General features: G+C 45.5%; 1 protein-coding gene across 1 annotated transcript in view; it reads right to left on the bottom strand.

Moving 5' to 3' along the window:
• ift52 (intraflagellar transport 52 homolog (Chlamydomonas)) overlaps nucleotides 1–13,191 on the bottom strand; it is a 44,839-nt gene extending 31,648 nt beyond the window's left edge. Inside the window, exon 1 of the mRNA XM_072515559.1 lies at nucleotides 13,066–13,191. Within this exon, the coding sequence (XP_072371660.1) occupies nucleotides 13,066–13,188 (123 nt within the window). The 5' untranslated portion in view covers nucleotides 13,189–13,191. The remainder of the gene's footprint in view (nucleotides 1–13,065) is intronic.
• Between the last annotated feature and the right edge of the window lie 1,885 nt (nucleotides 13,192–15,076).

The raw sequence follows: 15,076 nt of genomic DNA on the forward strand, positions 1-15,076 counted from the left end.
TTTCATTTCATTTCATTTTATGTCAAAGACCATGTAAGGTAGGATATGAGAAAACTGGGAAGCTTATGTCAGATACTGAGAGCTCAATATGCAGGAAGCCTAGAAGTGTATACAAAATGCAGGAGTGAAATTCGGAAAAGACAAGGCGGGAAAGAATATTGGAAAGTAAAATCAAGAAAAACCTATAGGTGTTTTATAAATAGGTAATAACTAAGAAAAGGATAGGACTGATTAGAGAACAAAAAGACAACTTGTGTGTGGAGGTGAAAGACAAGGGCGTGGTTTTCAATTAATAATTTGTGAATGTCTTGACAAAAGAGTACAAGATCATGTTATAGCTAAGGGGGAGGAGTGTGAAATATATGGAATAAACACAGCAAAAGAGGAAATATGATAGGATTTTGCATCTTTGAAAGTGGATAAATCACCAGGCCCAGATGAAACACATCCCAGGTTCTGAGGGGAAGATAATGGAGCCTCTGACCATTATTTTTCAATCGTCTCTGTCTACAGGTGTGGTGCTGGGGGACTGTTAACAATATAGCGTTGTTTAAAAAAGACTGATGAGTTTTCACCAGCAGTATCTGCACAGAGTGTGTGAAGACAGGTGAACAACCTTACTGAAGCCAATTATTCCAGCATGACAACTATGGTTATGCAAATTCAACACTGCTGGTCTGGGGACGGCATTCTCAAGTCAAATAATTGGCTTCCAAAGTAGATCCTCTTCAAAACTTAAGGATAGCATCCGACCTCAAGGAGGACAGAGAAAACATATAAACGATACTCTGAAGGCCTCACTGAAAAGGGGACAAACTGACATTGGTGCATGGGAAGAGCTAGCCTCCAACGTGCCACGTGGTGGTGCCTCATCCAATAAGCTTCAACACATTGGGAAACTGACCATTTGAACTCTGCTGCAGAGAAGTGACAAAAGGAGAGCACCTTGTTCTGCCTTGTCCATCCTAGATCCATTGGAATGGGGCATCAACACCAAAGTCAATTAAAGTTTCTCACTGGTCACGGTAGCTCCATGTCCGGAGGTGCAATATTTGGAGCATTGGAGGATCCGGGCGTGCAGGCGGAGAGTGAGGCCGATGTATTGGCCTTTGCCTTCCTGATAGCCCGGAGATGGAGTTTATTGGGCTGATGGAACTCGAAGCCGCCAAGTGTAGGGGTGTGGGTGAGCAATTTGGCAGAGTTGCTGCAATTAGGGAAGATCAAGTTTGTCATTAGGGGGGCAGAGGAGGGGTTCATCTTGAGGTGGAAGCTGTTCATCGACTTCTTTAAGCAGTATTGGGTCGTCAGCTGGAGGTGGGGGATTTAATTTTTCAGTTTAGGTTGGGTTAAAGGTTAAAAAAGGAGGGCACGGTGGCAGTAGGTAGAGTGGGGTGGGAAGAGATGGTCGGGGGCATGTGTAAGGATATTTTGGTTGTTTACAATTGCTGAGGTTGGGTTTTGTGTTGTTTCTTCTTAGAGTCATCAAATTTACAGTGCAGGAGGCTATTCAGCCCACCGAGTCTGCACCCACCCTTAGGAAGAACACCTCACTTAAGTCCACGCCAACACCCTATCTCTATAACACAGTAACCCCATCTAATGCTTTGGACATTAAGGGCAATTTAGAATGGTCACTCCACCTAACCTGCGCATCTTTGGACTGTGGCAGGAAGCCTAAGCACCTGGAGGAAACCCACGCAGACACAGGGAGAATGTCACCCGAGGCCAGAATTGAACCCGGGTCCTTGGAGCTGTGAGGCAGCAGTGCTAACTACTGTGCCACCATACCGGCCCTTTGTTATATATATATATTTGAAAATGCCACCAATAAAATGTTTTTCAAAAATAAGTTCTCTCACTGGTTGGCAAAATGGTATACATTAATATTTCATAAAATGAGACTTTCTGGGACAATTAGTTCAAATATGGGCAAACTTATTTCTGCTGTGACCTGACTAGTGGAAATATCTCTTGACTACTTAAGTATATCGTTTATCTACTGACACCAAAACAAAAGAGATGAGTCCCTCTCCCAACCCAATCCACAGAATTGCAGTGATGTAGAGGGTTTTATGCCTGCCTGGCTAAATACAATTAGGTCACAGCAAGGTTTATTGGGTCAAGTTAGACATTTTTGACCTCAATTATCAGAGGGAAGGTGTGAAATTGATACTTGTGTCATCTTAAAGGACGAGATTGCATCAAAGAACAAGGGGTTCATGAAGTGGCATAATGAAATTAAAGAAATATCGATAAGCAATCCCTGTATTCATGAATGTACCTACATTGTCCTGTTGAATTTTTTTCCCCATGTCTTGCATTTGTAAACATGTGTTCTCATGGTGATATTTAACACAACATTATCAATACAAGGAAGATTTCCAGCTACCTGAAAATAAAAATGTCAATTCCCAAGGATATTCTAAAAAAATCATTATTTTGAATTGTCAAATGCTAATTTTTTTCACACTTCCCAGCAACGCTCACATCCTGAGAATGTATGATGAATGGAATTATATAAATAAAAGGAGTAGCTTTGAATGACCATCCTTTTTTTTTTATAGTTGTTTTATTGGTTTGCATTAATAGTAACATTGTAAGGAACATTTGTATTATAGTGATATCTATAGAATGGGTATATAATATATATATTACACAACAGCAATATATATATATCACACACACTATAGCAAAGAAAGAAAAATGAAAAAACACAACTATAGGAACATACACAGGTATGTATAAATGGTAGCGTGATTATAGATGCAGATACGGGGGGGGGGCCTGGCTTCGGGTCACCTCTTTGTCGGACTTACTTTGTGTGTGTCACTTCCTGGTATTAAAACATACTGGGGGTGGGGGTGTTTGGCGCTACCTGGGTGTACTTTTGATGTAGTTGCGCTCATGTATCCCCTTGCCCTTGGTCTCCTCTGCCTCGCTCGCCCTGCATCCTGGTTGGTTACCCCCCTCCCCTCTTCTGCCCCCACCCCACTTTCCCCGCACCCTCCCTTCCTTTGTTCCATTTATCCGTTCCAGTTCTGGTCTCTCTTCCCCCCCTCATTGGTTGTTGGTTACAAACAGGTCTTGGAACAGGTTGGTAAATTGCTTCCATGTGTTGTGGAAGCTTTCCTCTAATTCCCACATGGAGAATTTTATTTTTTCCTATTTGAGAAAGTCTGCTAGGTCAGACAGCCAGCATAGCCTTGGGTAATGCTGCTGATCTCCAGCCAAGCAGGAGTCTCCGGCGGGCGATCAGGGAGGTGCAGGCTACCGCACCTGCCCCTCTCCTCAGAAAGAATTCTGGCTGTTCCGACATCGCAAAGACCGCCACTAGTGGGCACGGCTCCACTCTCACTCCCACAACCTTGGACCTGGCCGTGAAAAAGGCAGTTCAGTAGCTGACAAGTCTGGGGCAAGACCAGAACATGTGGGTGTGGTCGGCGAGGCCCCCATGGCACCATTCACATTTGTCCTCCACCTCTCGGAACAACCCATTCATGCGTCTTCTTGTCAAGTACGCTCTGTGCACTACTTTCAGCTCACAGGAGGAGCTGGCCCGATGCAATGCATCGTTCCAGAGTCCTCCCCCTATTTCTATGCCCAGCTCTTCCTCCCATTTCCCCCTCGTCTCCTCCAGTGGTGACTGGGAGTCCCTCTTCTCGTAGCTGTCCGTACATGTCAGCGCAGTTACCATCTCCCAGTTCACCCAAGGTCCATAGAGGATGCTCTGGTAGCTGGTGGGAACGTTGTTGTCTCCTTCGGAGGAAATCCCCCCCCCGGCCAATTGGCCTTGGGGATGAAGTTCGGGAGTGATCGGAATAGGCAGAGGAACCTGGGTAGCATGTTCATCTTAATTGTCTGCACTCTCCTTGCCAGGGAGAGCGGGAGTGAGTCCCACCTCTGTAGTTCCCTCTTTCATCAGGAAGCTGGACAGGTTCCTTTTGAAAATCTGTGTCCAGTCGTGGTCTATTTGTATCCCCAAATATCGGAATCTGATTTGGGCCAGCTTGAACACCACCAGCTCTGTTTCCTCCACATCGCGGGTTTACGGAGAATATTTTGCTCTTGCTCAGGTTGCGTTTGTAACCGGAGAAGGCTCTGAACTCCCCTAGTAGTTCCATTATTTCTCCCATGCTGGCCAGGGGGTTTGAGACGTAGAGGAGCAGGTCAGCCTCATTGAGTGAGACTCTTGTGTTCTCGGTCTCCCCTCTGGATGCCTCCCTGCTCCCTTCGCTGATGTGGCTCGATTGCCAGGGCTAATAGCAGCAGGGACAAAGGGTGTCCCTGCCTCATGCCTCTGTGCAGCCGGAAGTATTCAGAGCTGGTGGTGTTTGTCTGTATGCTCGACATAGGAGCGTTGTACAGTGCTTTCACCCATGAGGCAAACCCTGGCCCAAACCCAAACCGTTCAGTACCTCTATTTGACTCTGTCAAAGGACTTCTCTGTGTCCAGGGAGATCTTCACTTCTGGTGTCTCCTCCCAGGGTGGGGTAATGATCACATTCAGCAAGCATCTGATGTTCGCCATTAGCTGTCTGCCCTTGACAAGGCCCGTCTGATCCTCTGCGACTACCTCTGGCAAGCAACTCTCCAGTCACCTCACCAGGTCCTTCGCTAGGACTTTGGCATCAGTGTTTAGGAGTGAGAGGGGTTTGTATGGCCCGCACTCCATTGGATCTTTGTTTTTTGGGGGGGAATCAACGATATTGAGGCCTGTGCCAGAATGGGTGGCAGGGCTCCTCGTGATATCGAGTTGTGGAGCATCTGCCACAGGTGTAGGGCCAGTGCTGCTGCAAACATTAATAGAGGTCCACCGGGAATCTGTCTAGACGCGGTGCCAGAAGGATGCAATTGTCAGCAAACAGAAGCTCCACAATAAGCTCTTCTCTAGTTTTGGTATGTGCCAGTAGTCGTTGCAGGTTGAAAATAATTCTTCAGCACCGCATGCATATGCCCTCTTTCAACTCTGCCTTTGGCTTGAAGCATTATATTGAAGAAAAGAGAGAAAAGGGTTGGTGCCAGAAAACCACTGGAGATGGGGAAACTGTTGAGCTGGCTTTCTGTTTGACTTGACCTTTCTAGTTTTTGTGAAGTTGATGGAGAATGGTGAGGAACCTTGGAGAGCAACCTTATTTCAAATGTATCTTCTAAAGACTGTCCCAGCAGGTTCTATCAAATGCTTGATGAGAGCTAGAAAAGTAGTGTGCAGGCCTCTGTTTGTTCTCTACACTTCTCCTGGATCTATCCCAGCACAAAGATCACATCTGTAGTTCCCATATTGGGTCTGAATCTGTGCCGACTTTAAGGGAGGTTTTCCTCAGCTATTTTTGGAACATGTATTTTTAAAAGGACCATGGCCAAGATTTTGCCTGCAATGGAGAGCAAGGTGATGCAGTCAGACTCACTCTCTCTTGGTTTTTTGAATAGGGAGCCAATACATCTCAACGGTCCTGAGCAATTGTCCCTTTCTATCAGGAGGGTGTAAACAAGGATTATATGTCCTCCCTGTTTATGGACCACAGTAGGAAGTCCTACTGTTCCAGGGGCTGTGAAATTTTGGTTGTGCTGTAGCGATCTTGATCTTTTCATGGAGCTGGTGGTTCAGCCAGCTCAGGCGCCACTTCCTTCTGTGAGACTTTGTAATGGGCATTGCATCATGGATGAGACATTCATGGATGTCAAGCCGGGTGAGCTCCCTGCCTACTAGTGCAGAAAGAATTTTCAGGGTATCTGCTGTCATCGGAATCTGACATTGTGTGAACTTTCCAGCATGCTAGGTTCCATATGTTTCCTCTCCTTTTCTTATTGTTACTTTGTTGTTTTGTAGCAGCGTAGGAGATGCCTGTTGGCTGTGGTAAACAAACTAGGCTGTGGAAATCAAACCAGGTGAGTTGAGACAAAATGTTTGGGCTTTTTCTAGGCCTGCCTTTTTAAAAAAAATCATTACGGATGTGGGCATCGCTGGCTACGCCAGCATTTATTGCCCATCCCTAGTTGCTCTTCAGAAGGTGGTGGTGAGCTGTCTTCTTGAACCGCTGCAGTCCCTGAGGCATAGGTACTCCCACAGTGCTGTTAGGGAGGGAGTGCCAGGATTTTGACCCAGCGACAGTGAAGGAACTGCAATATATTTCCTCGTCAGGGTGATGAGTGACTTGGAGGGGAACCTCCAGGTGGTGGGGTTCCAGGTATCTGCTGCTCTTGTCCTTCTAGATGGTAGTGATTGTGGGTTTGGAAAGTGCTGCCTACGGAACCTTGGCGAGTTACTGCAGTGCATCTTATAGGTGGTACACACGGCTGCCACTGTTCATTGGCGGTGGAAGGATTGAATGTTTGTAGAAGGGATAGCAATCAAGCGGGCTGCTTTGCGCTGGATGACTAGTCCAGTTCATTTTTCTGATCAACGGTAACCCCCCAGGATATTGATTGTGGAGGATTCAGCCTTTAAATTCATGGGGCGATGGTTAGGTCCTTTTTTTCTGGGAGATGGTCATTGACTGGCATTTGTGTGGCGCAAATGTAAACTTGCCACTTGTCAGCCCAAGCCTGGATATTGTCCAGATCTTGCTGCGTTTGGACATGGACTGCTTCATTATCTGAGGAGTCACGAATGGTGCCGAACATTCTGCAGTCATCTGCGAACATCTGATCTTATGATGGAAGGGAGGTCATTAATGAAGCAGCTGAAGATGGTTGGGCCTAGGGCAATACCCTGACGAACAGTGATGTCCTGGAGCTAGGATGATTGACCTCCAACCATCACAACCATCTTCCTTTGAGCCAGGTATGACTCCAAGCAGCGGAGTGTTTCCCCCTGCTTCCCATTGACTCCAGTTTTGCTCGTGCTCCTTGATACCATACTTAGTCAAATACTGCCTTGACGTCACTCTCACCTCACCTTTGGCATTCAGCTCTTTTGTCCATGTTTGAACCAAGGCAGTAATGAGGTCAGGAGCTGAGTGACCCTGGCGGAACACAAATTGACCATCTGTGAGCAAGTTATTACTGAGTAAGTACTGCTTGATAGCTCCATTGTTGACTCCTTCCATCACTTTGCTGATGATGGAGAATAGACTGATAGGACTGTAATTGGCTGGATTGGATTTGTCCTGTTTCTAGTGTGCAGGATACACCTGGGCAATTTTCCACATTGGCGGGTAGATGCCAGTGTTGTAGCTGCACTGGAACAGCTTGGCTAGGGGTGCGGCAAGTTCTGGAGCATAAGTCTTCAGTACTATTGGCAAAATATTGTCAGGCCCAAAGCCTTTGCAGTATCCAGTACCTTCAGCCATTTCTTGATATCACATGGAGTGAATCGTATTGGCAAAAGGAAATCTGTGATACTAGGGACCTCCGGAGGAGACTGAGGTGGATCATCCACTCGGCACTTCTGGCTGAAGATTGTTGCGAATGTTTGAGCCGTGTCTTTTGTACATGTGCTGTGCTCCTCCATCATTGAGGATGGGATATTTGTGGAGCTTCCTCCTCCAGTGAGTTGTTTAATTGTCCACCACCATTCACGACTGTATGCAGCAGGACAACAGAACTTAGATCTGATGTGTTCATTGTGGAATCACTTAGTTCTGTTTATTACTTGTTACTTATGCTCTTTGGCACACAAAACGTCCTGTGTTGTAGTTTCATCAAATTGACACCTCGTTTTTATGTATATCTGGTGTTGCTCCTGGCATGCTGTGCTACACTCTTCATTGAACCAAAGTTGATCCCCTGGCTTGGTCGTAATGGCAGAGTGGGAGATATGCTGTACCATGAGGTTGCAAATTGTGGTTGAGTTCAATTTGGGTGCTGCTGATGACCCACAGCACCTCATGAATACTCAGTTGCTACATCTGTTCAAAGTCTATCCCACTTAGCACAGTGATAGTGCACAACAAGATGGACAGCATGGTAGCACAGTGGTCAGCACGGTTGCTTCACAGCTCCAGGGTCCAAGGTTCAATTCCTGGCTTGAGTCACTGTCTGTGCGAAGTCTATACGTTCTCCCCTGTCTGCGTGGGTTTCCTCCGGGTGCTCCGGTTTCCTCCCACAGTCCAAAGATGTGCAGGTTAGGTGGATTAGCCATGCTAAATTGCCCTTAGTGTCCAAAAAATGTTAGGTGGGGTTACGGGGATAAGGTGGAGATGTGGGTTTAAGTGGGGTGCTCTTTCCAAGGGCTGGTGCAGACGCGAAGGGCCGAATGGCCTTCTTCTGCATTGTAAGTTCTATGATCTATGGAGGGTATCCTTAATATGAAGATGGTACTTTGTCTCCACAAGGCCTGTGCGGTGGTCACTTCTACCGATACTGTTATGGGCAGATGCACCTGTAACAGGCAGGTTGGTGAGGATGAGGCCACGTATGCTTTTCCTTCTTGTTGGTTCCCTCACCATCTGCTGCAGACCCAGTCTAGCGGCTATGTTTTTTAGGACCCAGCCAGCTCGGTCTGTGGTGGTGCTACCGAGCCACTCTTGGTGATGGACATTGATGGCTCCCAACCAGAGTATATTCAGCATCCTTGCCACCCTCAATGCTTCCTTCAAGTGGGTTCAACATGGAGAAGTACTGGTTCATCAGCTGATTGTGGCCCATACACAGTAATCATCAGGAGGTTTCCTTGCCCATGTTCAACCTGAAGCCATGAGACTTCATGGGGCCCAGAGTCGATGTTAAGGACTCCCAGGAGAACCCTCCCCCCCCCGACTGTATACCAGTGTGCCACCACCTCTGCTGGGCATGTCCTGCTGGTGAGACAAGGCAACCTAATTGCATGAAAAAGAAATCATGTTTGACAAACCTAATGGAATACCTTGAGGATGGAACTAGCAGAATAGATAAGGGTGAACCAGTGGAGGATGCACTTGGATTTTCAGAAAGCCTTTAATAAAATCCCACACAAGAGGTCAGTGTGAAAAATTAAAGCACAAGGAATTGGGGGTAATGTAGTGGCATGGATTGAGAATTGTTAAGCAGACAGGTCTTTTTAGGAATGACAGGCGGTGACTACTGAGTTCCTGCAGGCGTCACTGCTTATGGCCCAGCTATTCACAATATACATCAATGATTTGGATGAGGGAACCAAATGTAATATATCCAAGTGTGCTGATGACAAAGTATGGGAATGTGAGTGGTGAGGAGGCTGTTCAGAGGTTCAAGGTGATTTAGACAAGTGAGTGTGCAAATACATGGCAGATGCAGTATAATGTGGATGAGTGTGAAGTTATCCATTTTGGTGGAAAAAGCAGAATGGCAAGTATTATTTAAATAGTGATAGATTGGAGAATGTTGCTGTGCAAAGAGACCTGGGTGTCCTTGTACACTGTAAGCAAGCATGCAGGTACAGCAAGATGTTAAGAAGGCAAATGGTATTTTGGCTTTCATTGCAAGAGGACTTGAGTGCCAGAGCAAGGATGTCTGAGACCGCATCTGGAGTATGTGTGTAGTTTTGGTCTACTTACCTAAGAAAGGATATACTTGCCATAGAGGGAGTGCAGCAAAGGTTCACCAGACTAAATCCTGGGATGGCAGGATTCTCATATGAGGAGTGATTAGGTTGACTAGGAAGTTTTCACTGGAGTTTAGAATATTGAGGGGATCTCACTGAAACATGGGCTGAACACACTGGGTGCAGGGATGATGTTTCTTCTGGCTAGGGAAGTGGGTTTAGGACAAGAGGTCACAGTCTCAGGATATGGAGTTGGCCATTTAGGATTGGGATGAGGAGAAACCTCTTCACCAGAGGGTGGGGAACCTATGGAATTCTCTATCACAGAAGGCCGCGGAATAAGTTTAAGAAATAAATAAAGGTTTCTTGGGTCTAAAGGTGTAAATGGGTATGGGGAGAGCGCAGGAATATGGCATTGAGATGGAGGATCAGCCATGATCATACTCAATGGCGGAACAGGCTTGAAGGGCCAATGACCTCCTGCTGCTCCTATTTTCTATGTTTTCTTCCCATCTGCGTTAAGTCTGTCTAAAGTGAAAATCAACTCACTCTGGCTAATCCCATTCTTCAGGTGGAGTTTTTCTCTACAGCAGCTCAGCAGACTGAGACAGCTGCAGTACGCACAAAGCTTTAAATGTTATATTATGAGTGTCCTTCTTCTAGCCATTCGTTCAAGAGCCTGTTCTCAAGATAGGGGGATTATTTGCCCAAAGGTGGGCTTCAAGCCATCAATTTCTTGGTGCTTGAGCCAACACCAGGATGTGTGGAAGTCACCTTGCCGTATTACCTTTGTGGTTGTTGAACCCATCAGGTCTCCTCCGCTTGATTCGCCGACACATAAATTAACAGTCATGTCCTTTTTAAATTTAACTAAGCTTCAAATTCTATTTCACAAACTAAATATACTTGTGAATTTTTATAAGAATAAAACGTATATTACTCAGGCAAAGATGTTGGTTCAAGCCTTCTGATTGACAGAATTTACGACGGGTTAGGAAAATTAAGGTAGTTTCAGGGGATTTACATTTGTATTGGTAAACATGTAGTTCAATTCATGCTGGACAATGGTGTTTTTATGTGTGGGGGTTGGTTCAGTTCCAACTGTGTCTCTATTGTGCTTAGAGGAGGCGATGGCTCGAAGAATGAATGGAAGTTTTTGCTTAGCAACATGCGGCCTTTCTAGAGGGAAGTCATGTTTTCTGGTGGCCATTTGTTGGGGGGGTGTCCTTGCCTTTGCCTCATTAATAGCCCGGAACCAGCTCTGCTTGAGTGGAGGAATTCTACTCCGCTCAGTGCCACAGCTTGGTTGGGTGACCTCATGTCTTTCTTACATTTGGAGAAGGTTAAGTACACCATCAGGGGGTCGGTAGAAGATACCAAAGCTGGCAGCCATTCATTTCCTTTTTTAAACTAGTCACTGTCAGTTGTTAAAGGACTTAGTTACATTCTGTGGGGTTAAGTTAATTTGTGGGGCAGCACGGTGGCGCAGTGGGTTAGCCCTGCTGTCTCACAGCGCCGAGGTCCCAGGTTCGATCCCGGCTCTGGGTCACTGTCCGTATGGAGCTTTCACATTTTCCCCGTGTTTGTGTGGGGTTCGCCCCCATAACCCAAAATATGTGCAGGCTAGGTGAATTGGCCATGCTAAATTGCCCCTTAATTGGAAAAATGAATTGGGTACTCAATTTTTTAAAAAAAAGTTAATTTGCCCTTTTGCTTGTTTGTCTTGTTCTTTAATATTGTTCATAGAATTTACAGTGCAGGAGGTGATTCGGCCCATCGAGTCTGCACCGGCTCTTGGAAAGAGCACCTTACTTAAGTCCACGTCTCCACCATAACCGCATAACTCAGTAACCACCTAACCTTTTGGACACTAAGGGGCAATTTAGGATGGCCAATCCACCTAACCTGCACTTCTTTGGACGGTGGAAGGAAACCGGAGCACCCGGGAAACCCATGCAGATACGGGTAACTTTGATTAATTGTTTTATATTATTTTGTTTATAATGAATTTTTTAAAATAAACATATTTAAAAGGGGCGGCACATTGGTGCAGTGGTTAGCACTGCTGCCTCACGGCATTGAGGACCCGGGTTCGATGATCCCTGTCTGTGGGGAGTTTGCACTTTCTCCCCGTGTCTGCGTGGGTCTCACCCCCACAACCCAAAACAATATGCAGGGTAGATGTATAGGCCATGCTAAATTGCCCCTTAATTCTGCTAAGAGAAAGCCCCTTAGTGTCCAAAAGGTTAGGTGGTTACTGAGTTATGCGGAAGATTTTAAAGCGTGGTCTTGGGAGTGGAGATCAGAAATACTGACATGACAATCATCAGGGGAGAGTCTGAGAGGACAGACACATTCCACTCTTGGGGTTCAGAGTGGAGCGTGTATTTGCCCAGTCATCTTGTGTGCTTAAAGGGGTTTTTGTGTTAATGACACCACTGTAGAGTAAGATGTACTTTGTAATCAGTGTTAATCCTAAAACATATGTGTAATTGTTAAGCTAAGAAGGAGTAACGGCACACTGTATCATAATCCAATTTTTCATGTTTAATCTTTTTTTTCTTGCTAAAACTAATCTGTTCCTCCACATTTTATTTTTTTTAAATAACACTGTCTTTGGAGCCAGAGTTCCAATCTGGGATCTTCCCGTCCAGTTCAAACATCAACTGGGATCACAATAGAAGACCAACTGACAGGGCAAGATAAAAATGACATTCTTGTTGTACCTGGGATCAAATAGTCTGAAAAAACACTGCAGACTGGAAACAGTTGTGAACTGAATATAATCATGTCCCTCTTCTACTTGTGCAAGACCCCTGTAGACAGTGGCTCATGGAAATCATAATTCATTGCATGGCAAGAAGATTTGAGCAGTATTAGATAAGAGACTATGAACAGAAAGCTAGATGGGTGATATTGAAGGGGTTTATTCTTACGGGCTCTAGCAGGATGGGTTATGCTAAATGAATAGGTACTTTATATAGACTGGAAATAGCTGGCTACTTTAAAAGAATTACATAATATTGCAGCTGTGAACAATACATCTCGGGCAAACTTTCATGAACAATCATTTGTGAGTAGCAATTATGAATTCTTCTCCCATCTGTGAAAAATCAATGCACAAATGGTGGGCAACTGTTTGCAGATATTTATGTTAATATAGCCCAAGACAATACAATCTGCACCATAAATTGGTGAGACTGTGTTTGACAATTCACACCTTCAGAAACTATCTGCCTCGGTGAAATTCCTCTTAAAATGATTGACAACTTGAATTTACATTGCACCATCAACACCCCAAGACAACTTTACAACATGGCACTAAAAATGTTTCCCCTTCAAATTCGTCAACGTTAGGGGGCAATCCCAGTGTGAAGTGACTCATTCTGGTAACTAAGAGCGAACTGAGTGTGTTGGTGAAGTAATGTTGGAAATGGTTTACAAACCACCATAATCTCTATGGTTACTATTCACCAACAGATGCTCAATGCAGATGGAGACTTCGTAAGCGGATAGTCTCTCTCTGGATCTGGATAGGTAATAAATCCCCAGCCCATGTCAGCAAAGGCGGTCCTGCGTCGCCGCAATTAAAAAGCCAAGGTCCCAGGCCGCCTACAGCTTCTTACCTGTAAACTCGCCACCGCCACCATCTTCCTCCCCTTCATTGGTGGGAGCCGCGCTGCACCCTGGGCCGGTAACCAGGGCGCCGCGCGGCATCCTGGGCCGGTAACCAGGGCGCCGCGCGGCATCCTGGGCCGGTAACCAGGGCGCCGCGCGGCATCCTGGGCCGGTAACGAGGAGCCGCTGCTTCGCTTGCTCAGAAGGTGAAGGCCATCGCCGGACAGGAATCGCTCGGAGCTGCGCGAGGACGTGGAGGAAATGTGGGAATTATCAAATGTGCGAAAACATTTTCCGTATATGTGCTACGAGAAAATATATTTCAGAATTGATGAGACCAGAAAGATATGTGGGCTGATCTCTGATAGAGCAATAGAGTTGACTCCCTGGAGAACCAATATTCAGAAGGACAGCTAGAAGAGTACCTAAAGGAGACAAGAGGTGAAGGATATAATGATAGGGTGGAATGATCGAGGATAAAGATTGATCAGTGCCCCAGCCACACCATCAGTATCCCCATCGATACAAAGTGGTAGCAGTGTGTACCTCTGCAAGATGCACTGCAGCAATTCACCAAGGCTCATTCCAAACCCGTGGCCTCTACCACCTAGAAGAACAAGGGCAGTAGTCACAAAGTCACACACCCTTCAAGGCACACACCGTCCTGCTGCACCTTTACTGTGGTTGGGTCAATATCCTGGAACTCGAACAGCACTGTGGGTGTACCTGCATCATTTGTACTTCAGTGGTTGGAGAAGGCAGCTCACCACTCCCTTCTCAAGGGAAGTGAGGGTTGGGCAATAAATGCTGGCATTGCTAGTGATGACCTCGCCTCATGAATGAATGAAAAATGTATTAAGCTCAGAAAAGGCTCATGTGGAACATAAGACCCTGTTTTGGTTGAGGTGAATGGTCTGGTTCAGTGCTGAAAAACTCTCTAATACATCACAAATTTAAATATTACCTACATGGTTTATTGTCTTACTTAGAGACTGCTTTAAAATATTAGCTGATGTCAAGGTTGATGCCAGGGAGATATATTTCTGTGCCCAATGGGAGCATTCTCATCCTTGAATTTGAGGAGGGTGGCACGGTGTTGCGGTGGTTAACACTGCTGCCTCGGCGCCAAGGACCCGGGTTCAATCCCGGCTCTTGGTCACTGTTAGTGTGGGATTTGCACATTCTCCCGGTGTCTGCGTGGGTTTCATCCCACAATCCAAATATGTGCAGGGTGGGTGGATTGGCCTCGCTAAATTGTCCCTTAATTGGAAAAAAATTTGGGTACTCTAAACTTATTAAAAAAATTTAAAATCTTTGAGTTTGAGGGTTTGTGTTCAATTCCGATTCTAGAAATTTGAACACATTAACTGGGCTTATTATTCAAAATACTGCTTTGTGAACGCTACATTGTCAGCGATGCTAATCTAATGTTTATTTTAATGAATAACTAATGAGAATATAAGTTTAAGATTACTACCAATGAGGGTGGTGCAGTGGTTAGCACTGCTGCCTCACGATGCTGAGGATCCGGGTTCAATCCCTGCCCTAGGTCGCTGCCTGTGTGGAGTTTGCACATTCTCCCCATGTCTGCGTGGGTTCACCCCCACAACCCAAAGATGTGCAGGTTAGGTAAATTGCCCCTTAATTGGGAAAAAAAAGTAATTGTGTACTCTAAATTTAAAACAAAAAAGATTACTACGAAAAGAATGGAGAGATCAGAAAAAAATATGTTTCTCCATTCACAGTGCGTGAGGATATGGAATGGTCTAGCAGAAACACTGGCAGTGGTCCGTTTAGATGGCCAGGTAGTCAAACATGAAACTGGAATCTAATTTTTACACTTATAAGCTTTTTCACTCTCAGGGGGATGTAAAAAGTTAAACCTCAGCTGGAATATAGGGTAGAGTTATGGGTGCCACTTCTAGGAAATATGTGAATGCATTGGAGAGAGTGCAGAAGAGGTTTACAAGAATGGTTCCAGAGATGAGAAACTTCACTTATGAAGATAGATTGAAGAGG

The sequence above is a fragment of the Scyliorhinus torazame genome, chromosome 8 (assembly GCF_047496885.1).
Source record: "Scyliorhinus torazame isolate Kashiwa2021f chromosome 8, sScyTor2.1, whole genome shotgun sequence".
Taxonomy (NCBI): Eukaryota; Metazoa; Chordata; class Chondrichthyes; order Carcharhiniformes; family Scyliorhinidae; genus Scyliorhinus; species Scyliorhinus torazame.